The following is a 27,552-nucleotide window of genomic DNA, read 5'->3' as shown; positions in this document are numbered from 1 at the left end:
CTGCTAAATTGCATCCTTAGGCCACTGCTTTCTGCAGGGTTCAAAGTCGGTAATCTCCAGCTCCATCTAGTTTGCTTCAAGTGACTCGTGCAGAGCAGACGTCAGCAGAAATAGGTTAGAGTCGGGTTCAGGTGCTACATTTCCCCCAGCTGGCTGAGATGCTCTTTGCCTTTTGTACTCAAGATCTGATGCGCCAATTGGAAGAATCGTTTATAGAATTTTTTCTTCTTCATTTTTGGCTATAGGGAGCATTTACTCCATACCCTAAAAAGGTATGTCGTTGCATTACAACTGATGTCTGTCAACCTCCTTATTAAAGGGAAGGTACGACACTATTTTTACTCGGCTTACAGAGTTACTGGATACTGCAGCATTCCTTCGAGGAAGCTGGGCAGACATCTAGCGAGCGGTGGAGTTGGAGGCAGCCTAAATCAACTACTGTAAGAAGAAAAAAAGCCAGCTCTGACAATCTGACTGTGTCACAAAATCACAAGTTTAGCCAGTAACCTGACGTGGCAAGATGCTTTTTGCTTACACTCACTTCTTTCAAATCCAGTATTTCATACCCCTGTAACAAAGCCATATTATACTCTCAGATACATTAGCATTTTCACAAGTCAAAGCTTACTTCCTGACTGGTTAAAAAAAAAAAACAAAAACAAACAAAAAAACCAGGTACATCCTTCTCACATGTGATTCATATTGCACCAGGCAGCACTCCCTAAATATTCAGGCTTTATAACGCTCGCTTTCAGGAAGATACACCTCTTTCCTACTCCGGAAGAAACTCCCTCTCTTCACAGCAGATTCCTGCTATTTACTACTGACTCAAGGATTAATAAGGGCTCCAAGAGCCGCAGCAAAAACTTGAGAACCTGACATGTACCAATGAGTCAGTCCAGCAATAAAAACAGCTTAACATCCACTCATGTGGGTCAATAAACAGAAGAATTGATGTTAGAGCCTTTACTATGTAGAAAAGCTGTTTCAGTATCGACGCTACAACTGAAATCTCGAATTGACTCAGTCTGTCCTACACAGGCAGACAACAGCCAGGAGCCCTGCCCGCCACGCAGGTGTTCTTCACCCCATCACACCACCACCTACATCCGTTTCGGTGGGAAAAAATGCATTTTTCATCGTGACTTTTACTATAAATACACAGTTCGGTAGCTGAGGACAGTGTGGGGGGCACTCCCCATTCCAGACGCCCTTCACACCCGCTGCAAGAGAAGTCCAGCAGGATGTTAGACGCGCTGATCATGACTGCTTCCCACTTACTGCCCCCACCCAAAGCAACACTGAGAAATGGAGAGAGAGGCGAGAATTATGAAAGCATTATACTATTTTCTGTAATAAACACAGTAGTCCTCCCATTCCCAACTCTAAGATCTGCAGGTGGCTGTAGAACCTTAACAGCTGAGCTTGTACGTGATAAAAAGACAGAAGGCAAGCTAAATGAAGGTGCATATATTTACAAGATAGTGCTAAGATCTCCATAACAAACAGTCATTAGCAGATTAGTATTATGAATCTAATCCAATTAAGAATTTCCTTTGCAAATGCCTGGAGGAGCTGGAATTCCTCTGGGAAGACCTTCCCAGGTTTTGAAAGGCTCCCGTGAGTCATGCCTGCGGGTCTGAAAAACCAGGAAAGACCAGCTCCGGAGGAGCAGCAGGAACAAAGCTGTGAACCCCACCTTGCAGCAAGCCGCTGCATCCTACTGAATTTGAGGAGTCAACTCAAAAATGGACCCCGCAGCAGCACCAAAAAAAAAGAAAAAAAGGACTTCTCAGTTTCACAACTCCCAATCAACATAAAACTGGCACTTTCCCAAGCCAAGGGACAAAACAGCGGAGAACTTTCCTTATTAACAGTCTCGTACTGTGCCTTTTTAAACAGCTTCAGATCATTACAGATGTCTGACATAATGCTAGTCCATACAGCAGCCATGTCCGAAGACAAAGCGCAAGTTAAGCAGTTAAATGTTGACTTTGACAGAACCCTAATTCCTCGCTCCTACCACTTTATGCTGATGTTGAGAACGGCAGCAGCGACCCATAGCTCGATCTGAATGCCCAACTCTTGCCCACACTGCAAAATCTGCTCACGCTCCGTTTAACAGGAGCAACACACATGCACACACAGGTGAGAACGGCGGTTTGCAAGTCCCAAAATTAGATTAGTACATCAAATTCTTACTGTGAATGGTTTTCTGGTGGCCTCAGCTGAAGTTCGTAGATTTAGGCTGACCTTATCTGCCTTTGCATAGAGATTTAGGGCAAAATAAGGAGAGCGAAAGATCTCATTGGTTCAACTTTGCTGAACAGAACTGCCAAGACCGATCACGTTACCACATCTGCAGACACATGCGCAGTGACCCTCCGCGCCGAGAAACCAAGCCAGTGCAATTGCTTCCTTCTGGTTTAGGATCTAGCCTACGCTGGCCCCAACGCTACCAAAATATCAAAACAAAACATACATAAAAATAAAAGTTGTTGCTTAAAAAAATAATATATTGTTTTAACAACCTATTAGTTAAGATAGGTACAGTTTGGAACAGAACAGTTTACTCCCTGATGCTTCAGACCTGAAACCCCCGAGGCAGCCGAAGATGCCCATTAAGGGCAGGATTAGCTAAGACAATAGACAGGCTCATGTTTCCCTCCACTCACACAGAATGGGTATTTATGTAAAAAACCCCAAAGCTAGACCAAATGCCAAGATAAGGCAGGACATTTTAAACCTGAATAAGGTGGGGAAAAAGTTATTGATGCCCTACCAGTCAAACACAACTTTTTTTCCATTCTTTGTGCAAAGCACTTAACCGAAGTGACTCATAGAAAATATGCAAAACTCAGGCTGGTTTAGCTCCAGTCTACTTCTCTTTGTAGCTCTGTTACTCCAGTTCTTCGACAAAAGCACTTTGGCAAAGACCGCCAAATCAGAGGGGAAATGGAGCCAAACGCTCCAAATATAAACATGAAGAGGCAAGCGTTGCAGAAAGTTTGATGGTGCTAGCAGGCCCCAGTATGGATGCAGCGTACCTCTTCCAGCACAGCCGTGGTGCGACCCAGCAGCCAAGGCAAGCCTTTTTGCTGGGCAACGCCACAAAACTGGTACTGTCTCTGTTTACCGTAACGGGCAGCTGGTCAGCTTTAGGCAACTCGGGTCACTTTGCCATGCTAGCAGTGCTCCGCAGCCAACAGCATGCGATTTATAAGAGGGGCTCGAACAGCAGCCTTCAGCGAGTTTAGCGATTTTGGGCTCCTCCAAGCAGAAACTCAGGCAGTGAGACTTTAAAAAAAAAAAAAAAAAAAAAGAAAAGAAGAGAAAAAACAAACACAAAACTGTTCTGTGTTAGTTCTCCCTCCTGTTGTCACTCCCCTCCCCCAGCTTGTTAACTAAACTTTTCCTCTCCCAGGGATCTTTCTAATCCTTCAGCGAAGCTGTAATGAATTTGCAACAGCAGTCACTTTGCAAAACGACTTCAATGGGAATCAAATTTACCACGAGCTCAAGAAAATACAGGGAATTCTAACAATCACATAGCCAGGAGGAGGATATAAATGGGGAAGAATAGCTGAAGTACTGGAAAATTGGTTTTCAATCATGTAAAGAAGGAGCGAACACCATTCCCAGGGGCCTGGGTCATGGAAGAACATCAGAATGAAAAGGCAATGGTGCACCATTACCCAAAGCAGCAGGTTACGGGCAAAACGGCATAACCAAAACCAGACTTAAGAGCTAAAAATCCTACGTTCTGTTTTCAAGAAATACGAGGGACGGAAGAAAACCCTCTCTGTAAGTTCAAACCTGAAGACAGTCACCTGACTATGATATTAATCCAAGTATGTTGAAACTAAGTATCTGGAAGGGATTTTACACTTCCCTGTATCCCTCCCACCAAGCCAGTTTATCTGCAGCCAGGCTGGTAACCCTCCCGGCTCCATGGACTCTTACGGTACCTGTAGGAGTTTTACACTGAACTAACGATTCTGAAACGGAGTTATGAGAAGAGCCGAGACCCTGACAGATGAATCGGGAAGCCGCTTCCACCCACAGTAATTCAGGAGAGCAGTCGTTCCCACAGCGTAGCAACAAAACTTGTTATTTACCATCAGAGACGTGTAATACTATCAGACTCGGAAAGTTTTGGGGGTTTTGGCTGAGCGCCTTCTGTTTTCTGCAGAAGACAACAGGTTTAGGTACCAAACTGAAGTCAAGGCAAACTGCTGGAAGTTTGAGAACTGCACTCTTACCAAAGAAGCCAACTTGCTCGCTACAGGTTTAAACAACACGATACAGAAGAACCTTCTCTACACAGGAAAAAACAAAACTAGTTTACGGGCCACTGAGCTGGGTTAACTCCTGAGTTTGTCTCCAGCTTACTGCGTGACTCGGGCTGATCACACCCTTGTCATTCATTTTCTTTTATAATATGGCCTCTCCTACCCAGCTTTGATGGACTGATTACAAATCCTAGACCAATTAAGAGCTCCTTTTCACTTTTTTTATTTTTCCTATTTTGAAAATAAATGCAATCTGGTACTAAAGCTTACAATAAATATTTAAAGAACAGGTAAGCTGTTAAGACAATTCGGCTAGTATGCCCCAGCAGTATATTTAAACTGCTATTCAAATGACTTGAAACGAGCATTGCATTACAGCTGCTGTTCTTTAAATAAAAAAAAGGAGGCAGAAAGGAAGTTGCAAGTGCTGCCTTTATGCCTAAGTTTACATCCACAACGGCAGTTTACTTTAAGCAATATGTAGGAGGTAAAGGGAAGAAAACACAAAAACAAAACCTGAGCATCCCTTTGGACAACCTGGTTCACTTGAAGGCCTCGGCCAAGCGATGGACAGAGGTCCACGAGCTGGGGGGGCAGAACGGGGGCCGAGCGGGAGGCCTTCAGGCGAAGCTGGTCCAGCAGCACGCAGCTGGCCTCCTGTGCCACTCCAGACCGTGCCACCTCCCGCAGCAGGGTCTGGGCTACTGTCAAAACGATTGCCTGAGAGATACCCCAGGAAAGGCAACAAACACAGTGAGAAAGCGTAACCAGAATTGCCCCTTCCATTTCTGTTCTGAAGGGTGACTAGTTAGCCCTATTATAGCCCTACTATAATTATAACGCAACAAACTCAAGTCCTGCCAAAGCTCTACAGATACCTGATTTACGTGGCCGTTTCCCACTCACTACTACAAGAAACTTGCCAAACTAAGTCATGAAATTTAGGCAGATTTGGCCATGCACAAGGTGGCCTCATCTACAGTTAGGACTAAGGACAGTTAGGATTCAGAGCCAACCAGGAAACTCTACAGCATTAGTCACAGCTCTTCCACCTCAAAACGTGAAGCTTTAGCCGTTGCTCCAGCCTCACTAAGAGAAGGCTCAGGATGTCTTCAGCAGCATCTGAAAGCAGGCATCGAGTTTTAAGCAACTACGACTGATCGAAGAAAAAAAAAAAAAACAACCAACCCTTAAATTAAAGCTCACCAAGGCGGCTCGACAAATAAAATTAAACTAATTAGTGTCCTCCTAGTAAATATTAGAGGATCTGCACCACCACCAGTAGCACTTCCTCAGGGTAGGAGGGATGATGTCATGGCTGAACGCTACAGCATTGTCGGGTTCATCTGGCTACACGCTGCTAACGGGACACTCCCTACAGAACTGTGACCGCACAGTCAGTTTTCCTGGTATCAGCAATCAGTTTAATATGTGTTCAGAGACCTGCAATTAGCATATAAAGGCAGTATAACCACGGAGCAAAAGAAGAAAAAAAAAAAAAAACACAACAAGGGAAAAAAAAAAAAAAAAAAGCAAAGAGGAGACAGCTGTAACAGGGTGGCAAACAAAGCTCCAAAGCATGAAAGAGAGAAAGGAATGTGGTTAAAAAATCTCCCCTAAGGAAGAATACTCTGTACGCCCGAGCTCCAGCTGTTTGACTTGCCCCGCTCCCTCCTCCACTCCATTATCCACTCTGGCTGCGCTAATTTAACACAAACTGCCCGCCTGCGTCAACTGTTGAAGGGGAGATTGGGGTAAAGCAGCCTCAGATGCTACTGGGCTCCCAGTGCAGGAAGGAAAAAAACTTTGGGGCGGAAAGTTCAGGTGCTTTTGGCGGGTTGCTTTGTGCCGAGAGCTTAGGAAGCTGCGAGGGAAGGCAGCGAGAGTCCTTCCCTGCTGCAGCCTTCACCAACTAGAGCTTCGCCACCGCCTCCACACGCACCTCGACTCCCACAGGACACCCAGATTTGCATGCAGAAAGATCTGCCTTTTATCAACAAAGCCACGCAACTCCCAGCGAGAAGAACCAACTGCCCCCCAGTTCCCGGCAGTCACTCCCACAGATGAGACAAGCAGGTCCGAAGAGTCATGAGGGAGGAAAAAAAGGAGGGAAAGGAATAAACCCGGCCAATTTTAAAGTCTGGAGGCCTGGATTTCAGCAGGGAAGGTATTTTCACGTTTGAGATACCGGGGGAGCGCAGCGAGGGTTTGGGAGTCATATATGCAGCCAAAATGGCGCTGAGAATAAAAATATAATTTAAAGGAAGGTCGCCATATTGTAAACAGTGAGGCAGGGAGACACAGAGACAGCAACCTCCATTATTCCCAGCAGCTGCAGCAGCACGGAAGCGCTGGGAACGTCAAGGCCTGGCGCGGAGACGCCACCGCCGCTTCCCGCCCTCCGGCCAGGACCCTCCGCAGCAACCCCCCGCCCCAGGCACGGCACCCCCAGAGAGGGGTGAGGAGGGGAAGTGATGGGCTCGGGGGGGGTGTGTGTGTGTGTGTGTGTGTGGCGGGGGGGGGGTTGGTGTGGAAGGCCGGGCAGGGGCAGCACCGAAGCAGCCAGGCCGCGCAGCCAGCGGCCTCGCTCCTCCTCGCCGCTCAAGAAGAAAGGAGGGTGGTGGGCCCCCACCTTCCCCCCCCACCCCACCCCAGAGAAAGCAGCGAAGGGGTTTTTTCACCTCGGTCGCTGTGGATTTAGTCTTGGGGGGGGGGGGGGGGTGGTGTTAACCCGAAGGGGGCGGCGGGAGGGTTGCACCTCCTTTTTGTTCCTGCTTGCTACGCCCGGCCCCGCGTCCCCCCCTCCCCATCCCCGGGCAAGGCAGGGACCTAACGGGAAGCGGGAGCCGGGGCGGCCGGATCCGGAGGGAGCCGGGGCCGAGCCTTACCAGCACTGGAGATGGAACGCGGCGGGGCAGTGATCGCAGCACAGCAGGTCCCCTCCTTCCTTGCAGCTATCGCAGCTATCGTGGTTAGTGGCCCTGCCGCTTCGCCTGGGCTCCTTCTCGGGCCTCCTGCTCTTCTTCTCCCCATCTTCGCTCTTGGGGGGAGCCAGGAGGGCTTGGATTTGCTGCACATGGACACACAGAAGGGGCTCTGAGGGGCTGGGACGGACCCTGAGCCCAAGCGCCCTGCTCCCGCCTGCCCGCCGGGGGAGAGCGGCCCGGGGGGGGGACGACGACGACACAGGGACAGGGCCTGCTCCGGGCCCGCCCCGCCCGCCGGCCCCGTGTCCGCTCGGGCCTCCTCCGTCCCTCCGCACTTCCTTCTATGGCCACCGGGCCCCGGGGAAGGAGGGGGGGATAGGGTGTGTGGGGGTGTCCCTCACCATTTTGCAGCCTCCCCGCTCGGGCCTTCCACACCCCCACCCCCACTCCCCGCTCCGCGGCCCGGCCCTCACCTCCATCAGCCCCCCGGAGGTGTCTAGGTCGTAGACGATCGTCTTGGTCTCCATCTTCTCCCACATTCATCCAGCCCGGGAGCGGCCCCGAGAGCCCCCCCACGACGAGAGGGAGCGAAGCGGGGAGATGGGGGGGGGGGGGGGGGGGCGGGGAGGCGGCCCCCTCAGCGGCGGCGGCGGCGGCTCCGCGTCGAGGAGGGGGCGGGCGGCTGGGCCTAGCCCACGGGCCGCTGCGGCTTAGCCGTCGTCCTCCTCCTCCTCCAGCCGGGCCCGGGGGCGGCTGCGGGGGGCCCCGCGCCCGCTGCCATGCCGGGAAGGGAGGGGAAAGGAGGGGAAGGGGCGGCGCGGCCCCTCGCCCGCCGCCGCGCGCACACACACACACACACAGACACACACAGAGGCGGCGCCGACGCTCCGGGCCCCGCCGCCGCCGCCGCGCACACGGCGCACGCGCAGACCGCGCCCAGCGCGCAGGCGCGGCCCCGCGCCGCCGCCCCTCCCCCCGCTTCCCACCTCCCGCCACCTCCCGCCGAGTCGCGCGACGCCGGTGACGCCCCCCTCTCCCTTCCCGCGCAGGCGCGTGGCTGCCGGCACGTTCCCGGGAACGGAGCGCGGGGGGGGGGAGGGGGGAGGGGGGAGCGTGGCCGTGGGTGACGTCACGACGCAGGGCGGGGCGGGACGGCGGGACACGCCCGCCGGCAGGGGGCGCGCGGCACGGACGGCGGGGAGCGGGGCGGTGTCCTGCGCGTGACGTCATTCCGGCGGGAGCCACGCCCCTTAAAGGGGCAGCGCGCACCACCATTCCCCCACCCCACCCCCAGCGTAGCGTGTGGGAGGAGGAGGCGGGGGGGTGACACGGGGCGGGGGGGGCACCCCGGGGCGGGGCGGGGCGGGGTGGGAGTGGGGGGTGCCCCCCCATCCCGGGCTGAGGAAGACGCCAGCGCTTCTTCTAAAACACCATTTTTTTATTAATGAAACAACCAAAAGATGGGGGCGGGGGGGGGGAATCCTCTCCAGAGCAGGGGGAGGGAGGGGGCACGGCGGGGGGGGCCGGGGCCGAGACCACCAGCCCGGGCGGGCCGCGGCGGGTGAGGGGGGGCACAGCCATGCCCGCCGTCCCCCCCTTGCCCCCCCGGCCCCGTCCCCCCGGATCGGGCCCCGCTGGGGTGCCGGGACGTGCGGGGAGGGGAGGGGGGGGACACGCCGGGGGCGCAGGGGACGCCCCGGGGTGGGGGCGAGGAGGGGGGGCGAAGCAAGCGGGGGGGGCGGGGGTGGGGACGCCGCATGCTGGGGGCACGGGGGGGGGACATGACACGTCCCTGCGTGGCGATGGGGGGGACACACGGGGGTGCGGGGGGGGGTAAACCCTGTGTTGGGGGCGGGCGAGGGGTGGGGGGGACACCCGCATGGCCACCCAGGCCCCTTGCCCCCCCCCGCTTCCCCGGGGCGTCCCGCTGCTCTCTCCCCACTGCAGCACTGTCCTTACCTGGGGGGGTCCCCGCTGCCCCTGCCCGGGTCCCTCCTCCACCGGGGGGGGGGGAAGCTGCTGTGCCCCTGGGGGCGGCAGGATGGGGCTGGGGGACCCCCGCTGGCTCAGCACCCCGTGAGCCCGGGGCGGGGGGGTGGGTGACAACGGGGCTCAGGCAGACCCCACGGGGGTCCGGGTGGGTTGGGGGTGACAAGGGGGTGGCCGGCGCCCGGGTGGCCCCCATCGAGCACTCGGCTTGAGTCCCCTTGGGAGAGGTGTCTCCAGCCCGAGCCGGGGGCCGGCGGGCGCGGGGGGGGCCCGGGAGGGGTGGCTGCGGCGCCCAGCTCCACGCTGCCCCCACCTAGATGGACACCTCATACTCCCTCGTCTCCTGCAAAGAAAACAGACTGCGAGGGGTTGGACACTCGGTGGTGCGACAGGGTGCCTGGGACAGGGACGGGGCATCACCCACCCCGTGGGGCCCTGGTGGCACATCCCAGACCACAGATGGGCCTGGGGGTGCATGTCCCATCCCATGCGTAGTCCCTGGATGGATGTCCCAGATGATGTGCAGTCCCTGGATGGATGTCCCACCCCATGTATGGTCCCTGGATGGATGTCCCAGATGATGTGCAGTCGCTGGATGGATGTCCCACCCCGTGTATGGTCCCTGGATGGATGTCCCAGATGATGTGCAGTCCCTGGATGGATGTCCCACCCCATGTATGGTCCCTGGATGGATGTCCCAGATGATGTGCAGTCCCTGGATGGATGTCCCACCCCATGTATGGTCCCTTGATGGATGTCCCACCCCATGTATGGTCCCTGGATGGATGTCCCAGATGATGTGCAGTCGCTGGATGGATGTCCCACCCCGTGTATGGTCCCTGGATGGATGTCCCAGATGATGTGCAGTCCCTGGATGGATGTCCCACCCCATGTATGGTCCCTGGATGGATGTCCCAGATGATGTGCAGTCCCTGGATGGATGTCCCATCCCATGTATGGTCCCTGGATGGATGTCCCAGATGATGTGCAGTCCCTGGATGGATGTCCCACCCCATGTATGGTCCCTGGATGGATGTCCCAGATAATGTGCAGTCCCTAGTTGGATATCCTATCCCATGCATGGTGCCTGGTTGGATGTCCATCCTGTGCATAGTCCCTGGATGGATGTCCCATCCTATGTGTGGTCCTTGAATGAATGTCCCATCCTATGTGCGGTCCCTGAATGGATGTCCTATCCCCTGCATGGTCTCTGGATGGATGTCCATCCCATGAATGGTCCCTGGATGGATGTCTCATCCTATGCTTGGGCCCTGGATGGATGTCCCATAACATCCCAGACCACGGATGGGCCTGGGGGTGCATGTCCCATCCCATGCGTGGTCCCTGGATGGATGTCTCAGATGATGATGTGGTCCCTGGATGGATGTCCCGTCTGATGCATGGCCCCTGGTTGGATGTCTATCCTGTGCATAGTCCCTGGATGGATATCTCATGCCATGTGTGGTCCCTGGATTGATACGCCATCCCCTGTGTGGCCCCTGGAGGGATGTCCTATCCCATGCACGGTCCCTGGAGTGCACGACCCCATCCCGTGTCTGTCCCACCCCATGTTCAGCCCCTGGCACACATGGGCCGTGCGATGCAGGGTCCCTGGGGTGCCCAGCCCCGGCTGGGGGGGCTGGGGGGACCAGTACTTACTCCTGTCTCATAGGTGGGGTTGTCAAAAGCCGACTCCACGGTGATGTGGTCGTAGGGGTGGGAGCCAGCGAGGGGCAGCTGCAGGGCCGGCTTCCCCTGGAGCCTGTGGGGAGAGGGCAGCTGGGGTGGGCAGCGGGGGGGCCGTGGGGACCCCCTGGGGTGACGGAGGCCACTCGGCCACTCACTTGGAGAAGTAGAGGTAAATGCCCCCGATGAGCAGGGCCACCACCAGCACGGGCAGGAAGACAGCGATGGCGACGTTGGTGCCCTCCAGTGCCATCCCTGAGGGCACGGCCTTGGCCACGGCTATCCGGGAGAGTTGGGGGCTCACCAAGGGGGCACCCCACATCGGCTGCACCCCTGGGTGCCCATGAGCACCCCGGGCTGCCCTGGCAAACCCTTACCCTTACCGTCCAGGTTGCGGTTGCTGTAAAACTCATTGTAGGAGGCTGGAGAAGAAAGAAGTCAGCGTTAGTGGTGAGAAGCGGCGTGGCGAGGGGTGCTGGGGGGCGCTGGGGTGGGGGGTGCTCTCACCCTCCTTGCAGATGGGAGGCGAGCCGCTCCAGCGCGAGGGGTGCCCGGGCAGGCAGCGCAGGCTGCCCTCGCCCAGCAGCGCCCGGCCAGCGGTGCAGGAGAAGCGTAAGGTGGCTCCCGCCGGGTACAGCCGCCGCTCGGGGCTCTGCCGCCCGCCGGCCGGCACGCCGGGATTGTGGCAAGGCTCGTACGTCTCCGCTGCGGGGCAGGGGCACGATGGCGTCAGCCCCCGCCGCCGGTTTGGGAGATGTGCCCAGGGAGGGGGTACCCGACTCACGGATGCACTTGGGGAGACGGTCGCTCCACTTTGGTCCCCCTGCGACGCGGTCGTGGCAGGTGAGGGTCCCGGCGCCCGCCAGGACGTAGCCCTTGTCACAGACGTACTGCACGGTGGATCCCACTGGGAATTTAGGGCTGGAGACCACCCTGCGGCTGTGCTCGGCATCCCCGGGGTCCCGGCAGGAGGTCACTGCGGGCGGGAGGGACCGGCAGTGACAGTGGCTGCTGGGGACACACCGTGGGGCAAGGGGGACACTGGTGGGTGCCGCTCACCGCGCTCGCAGGAGGGGAGGTCGCCACTCCACGTCAGGTCCCAGTGGCACATCAGGAGATCGGTGCCGGTCAGCTGGAAGCCGGGGTAGCAATGGTAGGTGACCACGGTGCCGTGGAGCAGCTCCGGCTGCGAGGACGTCTTCCAGCCGTTGGCAATGTCTGGCAGCTCGGGGCAGGTGTCGTTACGGGGGACCTCTGCGGGGACAGTGGGGTGAGCAGGGTGGCGGGGACGCCAGGGACACCGGGGTTGCCATCCCACCACAGGGCTCACCGGAGAAGTGGATGACAAAGCCTTGCCGATAGGCGAAGGCGCCGGCGCCAGGGTCGGACTGGAACTGGACGGTGACATCGGCGGTGGAGGCGTAGAGCTTGAAGCGGCCACGGGCGCCCGTGTACTGGCCCAGGATGCGCGCCGTCAGGTCATCCCCGTCGTAGAAGGTCAGCACGTCCCCTGTGCCCAGCCGCAGCCTGGGGTGGCAGGGCCATGAGGGCGTGGGGTGCACGGACCCCCCTGTCCCCCCGTCCCCAGTTGCCCCCGCACTCACACGCGGACGTCCAGCATGACGCGCTTGTCCTCCTCCACGTGCAGCCCCCAGATGCAGTCCTGGCCCTTGCCGTACGCCTCCGGCCAGTTGGGTGACAGCACCACGCCGGCCGCGTCCGTCAGCTCCCCACTGCACACCGCTGCAGGGGCACGCCGGGCTTGGCACTGCCACGGGGGCACTCGCCACAGCACCCACCAGCACCCACCACCCAGTGTCCATCACCAACTGCAGCCCCCCCAGCTCCAGCACCAACCAAAGCCCTCCAGCTCCAGCACCCATTTCAGCATCCCAGCTCCAGCACCCACCACCCCTGTTGGCTCCGGCTCCAGCACCCACCCCAGTGTGGTGGCTCCAGCACCCATTGTAGCCCATCCCCAGCTCCAGCACCCACTTAAGCACCTCAGCTCCAGCATCCACCATCCCTGTTGGCTCCAGCATCCACCAGGCACGGCTCCAGCACCCACCATCTCCCACCATGTCCCTCAGCTCCAGCACCCACCACAGCATGGTGGCTCCAGCATCCATCGTGGCCCATCCCTGCCTCCAGCATCTGCAGCAACCCCCAGCTCCAGCACCCACAGAACCCCCATCTCCAGCCTCCCTGGCCCCTCGTCTCCGGTGCCCACCACGGCACGCCGGCTCCGTCTCGTTCCACTGTGGGTCATTGGGGTCGACACACTCGATGATGGTGGAGCCCTGCTCCAGTGTGTAGCCGGGGTCGCAGCTGAACTCCACCGTGGTGCCCACAGGGTACCGGGGGTCGCTGGCCGTGAAGTTCCCATACTTGACGAAGGGCTCGTAGCAATGCCCTTGCTCGAAGGCTGCGGGCACAGGGTGAAGGTCTGTGAGGGCCAGGTGGGCACAGGGATGGCTAGGTGCCCCCCTACGCCCCAGTGTCATACCCTCATAGTGCAGCGCCATGCCCGCAGCGGCCCCGCTGCTGTCGGTGGTGAGCTCCACGAAGAAGTGGCGCCCGGTGCTGAGCAGCCCCTCGATGGGCAGGTACTCCACCTCGTAGGAGTCGTACACCGGTGGCGCCTCCACGTTGTTGCCATTGCGGATGATGAGTCTGCCAAAGCATGGCCGGGGCAGGGTGCTGCACCGGCCATGGCCAGCAGCACCCACCCTTGGGCATGACAAATGGCACCCACCCTTGGGCATGGCTAAGAGTATCTTCATTGAACATGGCCAACAGCACCTATCCTTGACCGTGGCCAATGGCCAACAGTGCCCACACTTGAGCATGGCCAACGACACCCATCCTGGAACATGACCAACAGCATCTATACTTGGATATGGCCAGCAACGCCCATCCTTGAATTCGGCCAATGGCACCCATCCTTGAATATGGCCTTGTGCCCAATGCGGGGCTGCCCCACGGTGCCCCCGCTCCCCCAACTTCCCCTTGCCCCGGGGCCAAACCTGTCATCATCCTCTGCCAGCGAGACCTTCTCGAAGTGGAGGTGCAGGCGGTGACCAGTGGGTGCCTCCAGCAGCCAGTGGCACGTCAGGTTGTTGCTGTAGTTCCCGGGGAAGCCGGGCGAGATGATGCATCCCACTGTGGCGTTCCGGACCACCCCACCACATGCCGCTGTGGGAGAGGGACCATCAGCGGCCACCTGTGCCACACCAGCCGTGCCACGTCCCCCTGGTGCCAGTGCTTACCAAGGCAGAGGGGCTCGCGGGTGCTCCAGAAGGGACGGGTGGCATTGCGGCAGACCAGACGCTGGGCACCCTGTAGCTGGTAACCGGTGGCGCAGCGGAAGCGGGCGTCCCCGCCGGGGTGCAGGCTGCTGACCGAGACCTCCCCGAAAGCCGGCCGTGCCGGGAAGGGGCAGCTCAGCAGGTAGGCTGGGGACAGGCGGCGGAGTTACCGGCAGGGGGACAGACTCCCTGGGACCCCCGCACCCAGCACCCGCCTCCCAAGCGCCTGGGTGCTGGAGGCCTGGGTGACAGGGTGCCTATCACTGCCGGTAATGATGCTAAATGAGCCCATGATTGCTCACGCCAATTAGCTCTCCATTAATGTTCTGTGCCCGCTTAACTCCGCCGTGCATCGCCATGCTCCGAATTAGCATCGTGCCGGTGGGGGAACCCCCCGGGGGTGCCGGCGGCGGGCGCTGCCCCGTACCTTGGTAGTGGAATTGGTAGGAGCCGGGGCTGGGTGGCCGGGGGCTCTGGAAGCGGAGGGTGAGGAGGTTGGCGGGGCTGCGGATGACCTGGCCCCGCAGCAGGAAGGACTCGTTGGCCAGGAGGGTGGGCTCCAGGCCCCCCGCGCTCTCCACCGTCAGCGTCTCCCCCTCCGCCAGGCTGATGTTGTGCACCTACGGGGGACGGCTAGGTGTCACCACCCTGGCATGGCCCCGGCACCCGGCTCGGAACCAGTCCTCGGGCAGCTTGCCCACGGTCGATAGTGTGCTGGAGCTTGTCTGCGCTTTTCAAACACGCTTAGCAGCGCCGTAAATCATCCCGCCGCGCAAAGAGCGGCAGGGCCCAGCCGGTGGCTCCACCGGAGCGCCACGGCACAGACGGGCCCACACCGACAGCCCCGCCGACAGCCAGGCGTGCGCTCCAGTGCTCTGGAGCAATTTGCTATTAATGACGTTAATTAAGCGGTGCTGCGTGGTGATGAGCAGCGGCACTGGCGAGCGCTGCTGCATGAGGAGGAGGAGCAGGGGTTGACCGTGGAGCTGCTGCCTCCTGCTCGCCGCTGGCTTTTGGCGAGCCACGGTGCTGCCCCGCTGCAGACGGTGGGCACGGGACATCCTGGGGCATCCCACCAGCCCGTGCATCCACATCCCTGCCCTCGAGACCGAGGGTGGGCGATGCCCTGAGCCATTTCTCCTGGCTCAGGGACATGGGGACAGGAACAAGGACAGGCAGGACCACGTGTTTGCTGCATCCCTACGTGGCCGCGCAGCCCCTGGAGCAGGGGACGTGCCACACTTGCCTGTGGGCACTTGGTACCCCATCCCACCCGCAGACCCCAGCTCACCTTGAGCTCCACACCATAGCCAGGGTAGACGGAGATGGTGTAGGTGCAGTCCAGGCTGCCATCATAGGGGACACCAGCCGGCTCTGGGGACACCAACCAGCCCTCGGGGCCCGCCAGCGTCCGGTTGCAGGGGGCTGGTGACAGAGGAGACCCCGACTCAGCCCTGCTTCATTCCGACTCCCCCCACCTCCCTCCCCGCTGCTCACCTGGCCCCTGCAGCGTGGTGACGGTGGTGGTGGTGATGGTGGAGGTGGTGGTGGTCTCCTCCTCATCCCCAGGGACCATGGTGGCCCCGGTGGGGGGTCCCAAGGATGTGCTGGGGGTGACGGGTGCCTGGCTGGGTGACACGGGGCTCGACTCTGGCACCCCGGCGGGGGACCACGAGGTGTCGGCAGCCGGCACGGCCCCCCATGCCTCCCCCCATGGCCCTGGCCGCCCCGCCGGCGTGGTCAGTGGGTCAGTGGGGAAGGCGGCCCTGGGCAGGGCGGGGGTGCGCGGGGGTGGCTCGGGGGCCGGGGGGCCGGGGGCTGGCTGGAGGGCATCGAGAGGCAGGAGGGGACCAGGACCGGCGGGCAGGAACGGAGCCTGGCCCAGGTAGTCCTTCTTCAGGAAGGCTTCGTGCAGCAGGTCCTCCAGCAGCGGGTGGTGGTTGAGGATCTTCAGCGTGGGCGCCGTGCTCACGAAGCGAGCCTCTGCCTCCCGCTCCGCCGGCGTGGGCAGCGCCGTCGGCTCCCCTTCGGCCTCAGCGCTCTCCCCAGCTTTCCTGGCCAGCCCATTGAAGCCTTGGGGGAAGAGAGAGCATAAGGTGCTTGGGACCCATGAACTGATGCTGCACCATGGGATGGTGCTGCACCTGGGACTGACGCTTTGTTCCGGACCAGTGATGCCCCAGGGACAGATGCTGCATCATGGACCGGTGCGGCACTGGGGACCGGTGCTGCACCAGGGACTGATGCTTCATCACGGACCAATGCTGTGCCCGATGTGGCACCCAGGACCGACCCTTGACATGGACTGGTGCTACGCCAGGGATGGATGCAGCACCAATACTGCACTGCGGAGCGATGCTGGTGCCGTGCCACAGACCTGTGCCGCACTGGGGACCGATGCTGCTCTGGAGACCAGTGCTTCCCCATGGGTCACCACTTCCCCACGGGCCACCCAAGGACTAACGTTTCCCTGCACACCAGCACTGCACCAAAACCAGGACGGCAAACAAGCCCATCGACCACGTGCAGTGGGACCCTGCCATGCCTCACCCCAGCATACCCTTCACTGGGGCAGCCCTGGCAATTAAGCCCTGGCTAATTAATGCACAGCTGCAGCTTGTGCCACGTTAAGGGTGCCCACCCCTCCCGTGACCCAGCCCTGGTGGGGACAGCCCTGGGGCTGTGTGTCGCTGGTCACAGTTTGTCCCATCTCCATGGAGGTGGCCATCCTGTGCCGAGAGTCCCCCAGGACCCCACATCCCTGTGGGGTGGACATGCGGGTGATTGCCACGGCTGCTGTGACCGGCTGCACCGGGGATGCCACTGAATGCTGGGACCCAGCTCCAGGCCACCAGTGCAACGAGTCTGCGAGAGCTCAGCTTCTCTCCATCCACCTGCCAGCCAGGCTGTCCCCAGGCAATGTCAATCTGCTGGGGTCCCCCTCCCCTCCGGCGTTCCCCACCTCCCACCTGCAGCCCAGGGGACGCCCCCCACCACGGCCCCCTGGCTCTGAGCAAATCCCCGGCGTGCCCAGCCCAGCCATTTACGGCCTTTATACCCAAAAAAAAAAAAAAAAAAAAATTTAATCAGCGCTAATGAGCCAGCCAGCACCTCTCCCTGCCATATGTGGCATCGCACGGTCCCCTCTCCCAGGGTCTCGGCTCCCCAGCCCCACCGTGCCATGGTGGGGGGGATGCCACCGCGACGGGGATGCCACAGTGGCACTCAGCATCCCTTCGTCGCCCAGTGCAGGGCGTGAGGCCGGGATAGCGCGTGGGCACGTCTCGCCGCTGTGCACAGGCGCTGATGACACGATACTGCCAATTACCGGGTAATTATACCGATCCGTAGCAGGGCAGGGCCCCTCGAAGATTAATTACTTTGCGACTGCCACTTTTAAGGGACTATTAAGAGACATTAGCTTGGCTGAGTGGTGTAGGGAGAGCTGCTTGGTGCTGCCAGGCATCCCCACCACCCTGCCACCCACCCTGTGTCCTCACCGCCCCGGGATGGTGACCATGCCCTGGGCACGGCAGCGCGGCAGGGGGGTGAGCACCCAGCCGCACCGGCTCCGAAAGGTTCACTCGCCCCCCAGCAAGGCCAGAATTATTTTTTAATAGGATCCATTTATAAGAACATAAAAGTTAATGAGTTTATACTGAAGGGCGCCAAAATCTCTTGTAGGCTTTAATAACAGATAAGTACTCGGGGCCGGTCCCTATGCTGCTTGCAAGCCACCATGGCCACCCCGCGCAGCAAAGGCTGGGGCAGAGATGCCCACCCCGGCACTCTGCACCCCCGAGCCCGTGGTCCCAGCTTCCCCGGAGTGCTGGGAAGCAGGGTGGTTCCCATCGGGGCTGCCGGGTGAGGCCGGACACCGTGGCAAGACTCCTACAGCAGGTCCCATCTGGGTGTGTGGCACCCTGGGCTGGGCAGTGCCTGGGCACCGGGCACTGTCCTGGGCTCTGCGTGGTGCTTGGGGTACCATAGGATGCTCCTGGCACCAGGGGATGCTCTGGGTACCACAGGATGCTCCTGGCATCGGGGGATTCTCAGAACCAGGGATGCTCTTGGTCCTTGGGGGATGCAGGATGCTCGGGGCACCATGGGAAGGCAGCAGGTTCCCAGATGTTGCCACCCATGCCCCTCGAGCACCACAGGATTAGGGCCTCCACCTCCACAGCTGTCTCTAAGCAGCTTATTCCCAGTGACCGTGCCACAGCTGTGTCCCTCCTGTGTCCCCAAGGTGACCAGGAGCTTGTAACATGGGACCCCGCTACCCAGCACCCACCTCTCCGGGCCCTGGCACCCAGCAGGGACCCTCCAGGGCTCAGGGTGGGCACCGACCCTTGCAAAGGGACCGTCAAGTCCCCACCAGCCAGGTACCCACCGGCACCCCTCAGCATACGTGGCACATGCCCGTGCCCGCAGCCGGGCCAGGGTCCTAATCCCTCCCATCGGCTTTGCCGGGCAGGACTCTATTAGTGGCAGCCCGGAGCTGGGAAGAGGCCGGAGACTAATCCGGCTGCGGCGGGTGGCCACCCCCCCCGGCAGGAATCAATGCCGCCTGCTGTCGCAAATAAATAAATAAGGCAGCATGTGGCCGCCTGGGGAGCACCGATCGATGCCGCCCGCCAAGAAAGCAATAACGCAGCACCCGGCTCAGCGGAGGGGACAGGGCAGGGCCCTCAGCTGCCCCAGGAGCATCACAACCCCGTGGCACGCTGGTGCTCTGTGCCTCAGTTTCCCCATTTGTAGGAGGGGGCCGGCAGCCTGGGCAGGCAGGGGTCTCTGGCACAGGGGGAGGGCAGGGCTTGGGGCTCGCAGGAGTCCAGGTTTATTTTCCAATTTAAAATCCAATCTGGCTTTGCCCCTGCGGCCAGGGCCGGCAGCCGTGATGAATGAGCTGTCAGGCAGCTGGCTCCACACTCCTGCTCCCACACCCCCAGCCCCCCCCCCCAACGGGCACAGGACAGGGGGGGGACGTGCCCGGTTGATGCCAGATCCCCATCTCTGTCCCCTGCCCCGGTGGCCCTGGGGATGGGGACCCCCAAGAGGGATGGGGGACCTGCCTGCCTCCAGGTGGGAAGACCCCGTGGGCAGGAGCAGGCAGGGACCGGGGTGGGTGGGCAGGTGTAGGCAGCGTGCGAGTGCAGGCAGGTGCGGGTGGGTGGTGTGAGAGCGCGGGTGGGGGGGGTGGGGGGTGGGTGCAGGCAGATGGGTGCGAGCAGGAGTGGGTGGGTGAGCGCAGGCAGGCGCACGCAGGCAGCGTGAGGGCGCGGGCAGGGCTGCGCAGCCAGATCCCTGCTCACCATGCCACCCGGTCAACCCGCCGGCGCAGCCCACTGGCACCCGGCAAGGCAAGCTGGGCACCCCATTGGCACCAGCGGGCACCCAGGTCCTGCTGCCCCGTGGCCTCCTCCACCCTGGCCCAGATGCCCACGGCCAAGCCGGGGCTGGCAGAGCAGCCGAGGGGGAAGGGACACCACCGGTGAGCGCGGCTGCCAGCCCCGGCGGCTGCCGGAGGAGCCTGGCTTTAATATTCATGGCGGCGCTGGCGGGGAAGCGTTTGACCTTGTATGTTTTGCGATTCTCCTTGAATTGAACAGTCATTTACCCGCTGACACATGTCACATGTCGCCGCAACCGGTTCCCTGGAGCATCGTGGCGGCGGCGGCCGAGCGCCGGCTGACATACCAAACGCCGAGCCCCGAGCATCACCGACACCGGGCAGGCGCGAGGGCAGAGCCTGGCGGGCACCAGGGTGCCCATCCCCAGGGCTTTCCTCCCTCCCCACCCGGTGGGTGCCAGCAGTGCCCCCGTCCCCTCCTCACCACCCACGGCCCGTGTAATCCCGCTTCCCCCGCTCGCCCTGCGGAGCTAATGCGTTTGTACAGCAATTTCCCTGAGCGGCGGCGGTGATAAATTGCATGTCTGCTGCTATTTCGGACCCGAGCGCTGGAGACGTGCGCTGCCACGTTCCCCCTCCCCGCACCGGCAGCAGCACCCAAACCAGCCCCCCGAGCCCTGCATCAGGATCCCCTGCGATGGAGCCCTCACCGCCGGCCAGCACCCACCACGTGCCACCCACAGCATGGGTGCCACCTCCCCACAGGGCGCTGCGCCAGCTCCAGGCTCCCCTAGGACCCCGTATTGTTCACCACCACGGGGCATCCAGGGTGGCAGAGGGAGCACCCAGCCCGCAGGGCACCCCTGGGTGCTGGGGGTGCCTGCCTGGCGCAGGCAGGCGGGGAGAGCGGAGCCATGCTGCCCCCCTGGCTCCCCTTCCCTCTGCCAGCCTCGGTAATTCAAATCTGGTTGCGGGAGGGGAGCGAGAGCTGCTTGTCGGGCTCCACGTTGGGCTGCTCAGCCATGTCATCCTCCCCGCAGACACCATTCCCTCCCAGCGGGTGGGAAGCACGGAGCATCACCGCCTGCTTCCATTGGAGCCGGCATCCCGGCTGCTCCCAGCCCCCCGGGAATTCAACATGAACATCCCCTTGCCAGCGGACCCCGCACCTTGCCCCAACACCGCTTTTCGTGCGGGATGAACCATCCGGTTCTGTAAGCCACCAAGGGCTGATGCTACGGCCACGTTCTTCCCATCTCACCCCCCCAACCCCCCCATCCCAGGGCAGCTGGGGACCACCAGAGCCCACCCTGCCCCAGCATCGCCCCCACATATTGCCCAGAGCCAGATGATCTGGCATTTCAAGCACCTCTCTGCATTTTCGCAGGGTCACAGCAGCGCTCTCGTGGCTGATTAATATTTGATCCCTTCAGCACAGCTCGTTACTGAATTTAAATTATATATGTAATAACCCCCGCTGGCACGACGAGGGTGCAGGCCAGCTCCTGCCGCCTCTTCCGCAGGCGGGGGACTGAGCGCATTCCCAACCCCAGCCAACGGGACCCTCCAATGCCCCGGAGGATGCGGCAAGCGGTGCCAGGTCTCAGCACTGGACACGCTGGCAGGGAACCAGGCAGATGGAGACATCCCCAGCTGCTTCCAATGGGTCCAGGCAGCCCCTTCACCCACCCGAGGATGCCTGTGGCATCCAAGGATCCCCGGCTTGCCCCATCTCCCTGGCAGCTGGAGGAAAGGATGCCACCGCTCCCGAGCTGCTGCCTGCGACTGGAGGGAATCCATTACCTCCCTGGTTATAGGCAGCTTTCAAAGGCAATCTTTCAATTGTGCGCATTTAAAGAATTGATTGGAGGTGAAATTATCCTCTCCCGCCGGAGCCGCCGGAGACACAACTTCATCCGCCTCCCCCGGGGCCTGCCCATGCTCACGGGGGGCCCCGGCAGCCCGGGGTCAGCCCCAGCCTCCACCCCAGGAGACACAGTCCTGCTCAGCCCCCCGCCAGTCCTGGGGTCCCCCGGGTGGCACAGGGTGGGTCCCTCCACTGCTCCACACCTGGGGGTGCCCTTGCCCAGGCTCCTTTGCACCCCATTTCCCCCCATATTCCCATCGCTCAGCTCTGCGTGGTGGCTACACGACGCCTGGGGCTGGCAGCCCTGCTCGGCACAGCACCATGTGCCGAATCCGTCCCTGCCAGCACTATCCCGCAGCCGGCCCTGTAGGCGACCAGGCTCCACAGGGGACGGGGGAGGCGGCTGGCTCAGCCTGCACCCTGCATCCCATGGGGCAGCCCTGCCCTCCCGCCCTCTGGCTTAAGAGCATTATCCAGATAATCCTGGCCTGGCGGCACAGCAGCGTGGCGGTGATGAACTCCTCCGAGGCACGCAGGGGACGAGCACACACGCTGTTAATTACCGTAGCAGACGTCTGCTTCCTTCCCCAGCCCCCTCTGCGCACCGAGACCCCGACCAGCACCCACATCCCCAGGGACATCATGTCCCCCAGACGCATCGTCCCCGTGGGCGTGGTACATCCAGCTGACACTGGGATGGCACGGCACAGCTCAAGGGACACAGCCAGGCCACGTGCCCCCTGCCATGACCCACGCTGCTTCCCATTATGCCATGCTGCCAGTACCCTAAATTACAAGGAGCTCCTTGCAGCGTGGTGAAGATGACACACACACACACACCCCCAGCAAAAAACAGGCCTGCCACGGCTTTGGAGAGCCGGGAAGAAAGAGGTGTAGCGGGGCACAGTGGATGGATCCATGCCTGGCACTGTGCTCCCTGGTTGCAGAAGCGCTGTGTGGCCCAGATCCCACTTTCTGCTGGGGCAAACCCCTGTGGAGACTGGGAATGGAGGTGCCCCACGGCTGGGACAGGCCTGCAGGCATGGCACAGGCTGGCAGGAGAGAGGCCACCTGCATTGCCACCACCCAGGAGGCATCTCCAATCCCCCCTGGCCTAGGTGAGGGGTCTGAGACCCCCATCCCCATGTCCCTCAGACCCATGGCACATCCCCACCATGCACCAGGCCAAGCCGATACCAAATCAAGGCCACAGTGACACTGAATGTGGTGGTGGTGCACAGCAACTGGGGTGCTGGGCTGGGAGCCCTGCCTGACGGGGGACAGGGAGTGGGTGGGTGATGCCCACAGGCAGCTTTCAGCACACAGTGGGGCACAGGGTGGACAAGACCCCACAGTTCCCAGCCCTGGGAAGATCTCAACACCTCCCAGGGCATCCCTACCTCTAACACTCTGGGAAATGCACATGCAGAGTTTAATTAACTTTATTGATATTCAGAAATTAGGGGACTGACTAGAGGTAATTGCTCATTAGAAATCATTAAACTGACAGGGTAAGCACCAGCCTCCCTCGGGGGAAGCCTGCCCTGCCCAGGGCTCTGCTCCCAGGACAGAGCCAGGGACACACACACACCCCCCCTCCAGCTTCATTGCCCTCCCCAGCAGGGCAGGAGATGGAGGTACCATGGTCTTACCCCACTTACTGCCCTGTGGAGGGTCCCCATACTCCCCCCCCAAGCAAGAGGGCTGTAGCAGCAGCCCCAGGTGGCAGAACGAGACGGGAATAGCAGCGGGCACAGGGCCATGGTGCCGTTCCCCGGCTGGGCTCGGCTGCCAGATGGGGAGTTTATGTAACTCCCGGCATGGCTGTTGCCCGCAGCTCGGCTGAGCCGTGCCGGCAGCCTGCGTCCCACCGCCCGCATCCCACCGGACCCCCACCTGCTCCTTGCCCTGTGCATGCTGTCCACCGTCGGCATGACCACTGGTGCATCTCAAGACCCTGGCAGGTCCCCAATCCTGTTTTTTGGGGCACCGAAGCCACAAGGTGTCGATGGGTGCCCCATGGGTGGCAAGCCAACGAGCTGAGCTGGGTGTTGGCTGTTCTCCTTGGAAAGAGCCAACACCCGCCATCCCTGCATCTCCCCAACACCCTCCCTGGAGCCAGAGGGGCCACCCCAAGCAAGGCAGTGGGGGGGGAAGGGCCTCGGTTCCCAATGCCCCCAAGCCCCACGGTGGGGACTGCACGGACGGACTGGGTGGCAGCCCACCGGGGGGTGGCTTGAAGGGCTCGGCAGCCGGGGGAGCAGGTCCTGCCGGGCGGTGCCGTGCCGTGCTTGCCCAGCCACCGGTGCAGCGGTGCCCCCATTCCCCCCCCGCCCCAACACCGCCGGTAATACCGGCGGAGGGGCCGTCGCCGGAGCCCGCCGCGGGCGGCGTTGCACCAGCCCGACTACAAACCGCTCTGCGCGCCCCCGGCGGCTCCCGTTCCCCGCGCCACCGTGTCCGGGGGGGGGGGGGGGGAGGGTGGGGGGGGATAACGGGGTGGTGGCGGGGCGGGAGGGTGAGGAATTCTCGCTTCACGGAGGTGGGGGAACGAAGGGGGAGCGTCCCCGCCGCACCGGGGGCAAGCGCAAGTTGGCAAAGTTTGGCGGCGACGGAGCGGGGGCTGCGGCCACCGGTACCGGGGGGTGGTTGGTGTGCATGGTGGGGGGGGGGGTGATCCGAATGGGGGGGGGGGGGGGGGGGGAGGGGCAGGGGGGCGTTGGGAGGCGGGTGTCGGTGGTCGTCCTTACCGTGTGCCGGTGCGCGGAGCAGCGCGGCCAGGAGCGGCAGGAGCAGGGCGGGCGGCGGCGAGCCCATGGCCGGCGGCGGTCAGCACCGCGGACAGCTCCGCGCTGCGGGCACGGCCGCGCCGCGCCGTAACGCTCCGAGCGCGGCGCCCGCCAATCCCGGGGACGGGGGGGGGGGCCTGCGCCCCACCCTCCTTCGCCGTAATGCTCCGAGCGCGGCGCACGCCAATCCCGGGGACGGGGGGGGGGGGGCCTGCGCCCCCCCCTCCTTCGCCGTAATGCTCCGAGCGCGGCGCACGCCAATCCCGGGGACGGGGGCCTGTTCCCCCCGCCCCCCCCCCCGCCAACGCCGTAACGCTCTGAGTGCGGCGCCCGCCAATCCCGACGGCTGGGAAGCGAGGGGGGGGGTGGCTCCTCCCTGCTATCTGCCCCCCCCCCCCCCCCGCCGTAACGCTCCGTGTGCGGCGCCTGCAAACACCGGGAGCTGAAGGATGGGGGAGGGCGATCTTCTCCTCCCCCCCCCGCCAACACCAGCGACCCCCCCGAGTTGGGGAGCCGCTGTGGGAAAGGCCCCCTTCCCCTTCCCCTTCCCCTTCCCCTTCCCCTTCCCCTTCCCCTTCCCCTTCCCCTTCCCCTTCCCCTTCCCCTTCCCCTTCCCCTTCCCCTTCCCCTTCCCCTTCCCCTTCCCCTTCCCCTTCCCCTTCCCCTTCCCCTTCCCCTTCCCCTTCCCCTTCCCCTTCCCCTTCCCCTTCCCCACACTCACCCCAGGGACACCTCCAGCCCTAGCTGCCCTTCCCCATCCCTAAATAGCCCCAGTTGGGGCTGGGCTCATCATCCCCTAAACAGGGAAACCTGGGCTGGGGGCAGCCCTCGCATCTGGGCACCCCACGGAGGTGGGGGGGGCCTTATTCCTTGTGGTGAGGGGCCGAAACCTGCTCCCCAGCCCCCTGGCTCGGGGTGCCACTCGCCCAGGAGTGCCGGGGGGGTATCCAGCCCCGCAGCAGGCAGATGGCGTTGGCACCAGCGCCGAGCTGCTCCGCGCTGGCTGCCGGACGGCTCTCGCGTGTGTTAAAAATAACAAAAAAAAACACCACACAAAACCCGGCTCTTTGTTTAATAACCCCCCCCCCTTCCCTGTCTCTGTGAAAGCCCAGATGGCTTCGCCTCTCTGCGCTGACGCCGTGCGCGGCACGGATCCCCCGCAGCCCCGGCTGCAAACGTGGCCCACGCAACCGTCACCGGTGGGGGTTTATTTTTAATTGCAGGCCCTGCTTTGCCGCCACGTGCTGCTTTTGCCACGGAGAATGGCAAACCCCACGCTGCACGGCTCGGCGCGGGGAGGATGGAGCAGCGGCCAGCCCCACGGCACGGGCTCTGCACCGCCAGCCCCACGGCTGGGAGCGGGGCACGCAGCGATGCCGTGGCCCTTCTCATCCTGGGGGGGGGCTGCAGTGCAGGCGGGGGGCAGCCAGCACTCCCGCAAAGCACTTTCAGCGTTAAACCCCAAACTTTGATCTGCGGGTAGCTCCATCAATGTTTAATGCAGCGAAGCCCTGGTAGGGCTCGGAAGATGAGCGTTTTGAGGCCAAATTGAAGTTTCTAATATTATGATATTCAAATAATTTTAATCCGCCTGACGCTTCCCCCAGGCACGTACCTGGACTGCTAATGAGGGGCTGCCTTCGGCGGCTGTTGGTTTTGCCACAAAGCAAACAAGCCCTTTGCAGATGCCTTCAAAGCGTCGGGGATGGGGAGGTAAACAGGGGCGAGCGCAGCCGGAGCCGGCCATGGCTGGGCAGGGAGGACGCCGCGCTCCCCGCAGCGATGCGGCCTTGGCTCCCCGGGATTTTTTTAAGTGCTGGTTTGCACTTGCTGGAGGGTGAGGATGGCACAGCCCAGCAGGCAGCACTGCTGCGGGTGAGGATGGGCTTTCGGGGAACTTCGGCCGCCATCCAAGTGTGTGGCGCGTTCAGAGAGTGCAGAGAGTGCAGCGGGTGCAGAGAGTGCAGAGAGTGCAGAGGGTGCAGAGAGTGCAGTGGGTGCAGAGGGTGCAGTGGGTGCAGTGGGTGCAATGTGTGCAGAGGGTGCAATGAATGCAGTGGGTGCAGAGGGTGCAGTGAATGCAGTGGGTGCAGAGGGTGCAATGAATGCAGTGGGTGCAATGAATGCAGTGGGTGCAGTGGGTGCAGAGGGTGCAATGAATGCAGTGGGTGCAACGAATGCAGTGGGTGCAGTGAGTGCAGTGGGTACAGTGGGTGCAGTGAATGCAGTGGGTGCAGAGGGTGCAATGAATGCAGTGGGTGCAATGAATGCAGTGGGTGCAGAGGGTGCAATGAATGCAGTGGGTGAAACGAATGCAGTGGGTGCAATGAATGCAGTGGGTGCAGTGGGTGCAGAGGGTGCAATGAATGCAGTGGGTGCAACGAATGCAGTGGGTGCAGTGAGTGCAGTGGGTGCAGTGGGTGCAGTGAATGCAGTGGGTGCAGAGGGTGCAATGAATGCAGTGGGTGCAATGAATGCAGTGGGTGCAGAGGGTGCAATGAATGCAGTGGGTGAAACGAATGCAGTGGGTGCAATGAATGCAGTGGGTGCAGTGGGTGCAGTGAATGCAGTGGGTGCAGAGGGTGCAATGAATGCAGTGGGTGCAACAAAGGCAGTGGGTGCAGTGAGTGCAGTGGGTGCAGTGAATGCAGTGGGTGTAGAGGGTGCAATGAATGCAGTGGGTGCAGTGAATGCAGTGGGTGCAGTGAGTGCAGTGGGTGCAGTGAATGCAGTGGGTGCAGAGGGTGCAATGAATGCAGTGGGTGCAATGAATGCAGTGGGTGCAGTGGGTGCAGAGGGTGCAATGAATGCAGTGGGTGCAATGAATGCAGTGGGTGCAGTGGGTGCAGAGGGTGCAATGAATGCAGTGGGTGCAACGAATGCAGTGGGTGCAGTGAGTGCAGTGGGTACAGTGGGTGCAGTGAATGCAGTGGGTGCAGAGGGTGCAATGAATGCAGTGGGTGCAATGAATGCAGTGGGTGCAGAGGGTGCAATGAATGCAGTGGGTGAAACGAATGCAGTGGGTGCAATGAATGCAGTGGGTGCAGTGGGTGCAGAGGGTGCAATGAATGCAGTGGGTGCAACGAATGCAGTGGGTGCAGTGAGTGCAGTGGGTGCAGTGGGTGCAGTGAATGCAGTGGGTGCAGAGGGTGCAATGAATGCAGTGGGTGCAATGAATGCAGTGGGTGCAGAGGGTGCAATGAATGCAGTGGGTGAAACGAATGCAGTGGGTGCAATGAATGCAGTGGGTGCAGTGGGTGCAGAGGGTGCAATGAATGCAGTGGGTGCAACGAATGCAGTGGGTGCAGTGAGTGCAGTGGGTGCAGTGGGTGCAGTGAATGCAG

At 61.2% G+C, this 27,552-nt stretch overlaps 2 protein-coding genes across 5 annotated transcripts in view; both read right to left on the bottom strand.

Moving 5' to 3' along the window:
• Nucleotides 1-8,171, bottom strand: part of PHF12 (PHD finger protein 12) — a 32,508-nt gene extending 24,337 nt beyond the window's left edge. The window contains exons 1-2 of one of the 3 annotated variants that reach the window (XM_063340870.1): nt 7,693-8,171; nt 7,181-7,362 (exon numbers count right to left, since the gene is read on the bottom strand). In XM_063340870.1, coding sequence (XP_063196940.1) covers nt 7,181-7,362; nt 7,693-7,758 — 248 coding nt within the window. In that variant the 5' untranslated portion in view covers nt 7,759-8,171. Of the gene's footprint in view, nt 1-3,047; nt 3,298-7,180; nt 7,363-7,692 lie in introns of those variants that run through there. The other 2 variants (XM_063340871.1, XM_063340872.1) reach the window with 2 other exon arrangements.
• Nucleotides 8,172-8,849: 678 nt separating this feature from the next.
• Nucleotides 8,850-24,370, bottom strand: SEZ6 (seizure related 6 homolog). 2 transcript variants are annotated; one of them, XM_063341856.1, is made up of 17 exons: nt 24,170-24,370; nt 15,700-16,275; nt 15,494-15,627; nt 14,630-14,822; nt 14,164-14,349; nt 13,921-14,089; nt 13,401-13,567; nt 13,125-13,319; nt 12,499-12,637; nt 12,225-12,421; nt 11,954-12,148; nt 11,679-11,870; nt 11,402-11,599; nt 11,278-11,316; nt 11,053-11,173; nt 10,868-10,970; nt 8,850-9,567 (listed from the first exon to the last, which is right to left on the bottom strand). In XM_063341856.1, the coding sequence occupies exons 1-17, from the start codon at nt 24,234-24,236 to the stop codon at nt 9,535-9,537; spliced, it is 2,904 nt and encodes a 967-aa protein (XP_063197926.1). In that variant the 5' UTR covers nt 24,237-24,370; the 3' UTR covers nt 8,850-9,534. The 2 variants fall into 2 exon arrangements, with proteins under 2 accessions (XP_063197926.1, XP_063197927.1); XM_063341857.1 differs by having other exon boundaries at nt 8,851-9,551.
• Nucleotides 24,371-27,552: the final 3,182 nt, after the last annotated feature.

The sequence above is a fragment of the Chroicocephalus ridibundus genome, chromosome 7, assembly GCF_963924245.1.
Source record: "Chroicocephalus ridibundus chromosome 7, bChrRid1.1, whole genome shotgun sequence".
NCBI lineage: Eukaryota > Metazoa > Chordata > Aves > Charadriiformes > Laridae > Chroicocephalus > Chroicocephalus ridibundus.
The sequence above is the reverse complement of the archived record's forward strand: the minus strand, read 5'-3'. Positions and strand labels throughout refer to the sequence as shown.

Excerpts from the sequence above, each read along its gene's own strand:
- SEZ6 (XM_063341856.1), bottom strand. The coding sequence starts at position 24,236 with ATGGGCTCGCCGCCGCCCGCCCTGCTCCTGCCGCTCCTGGCCGCGCTG. Across the intron at positions 12,638-13,124 it reads GACGGAGCCGGCGTGCCGTG|CGGTGTGCAGTGGGGAGCTG; the intron begins GTGGGCACCGGA and ends GTGCCCCTGCAG. Across the intron at positions 9,568-10,867 it reads ACCCCACCTATGAGACAGGA|TCTGTTTTCTTTGCAGGAGA; the intron begins GTAAGTACTGGT and ends AACCCCTCGCAG.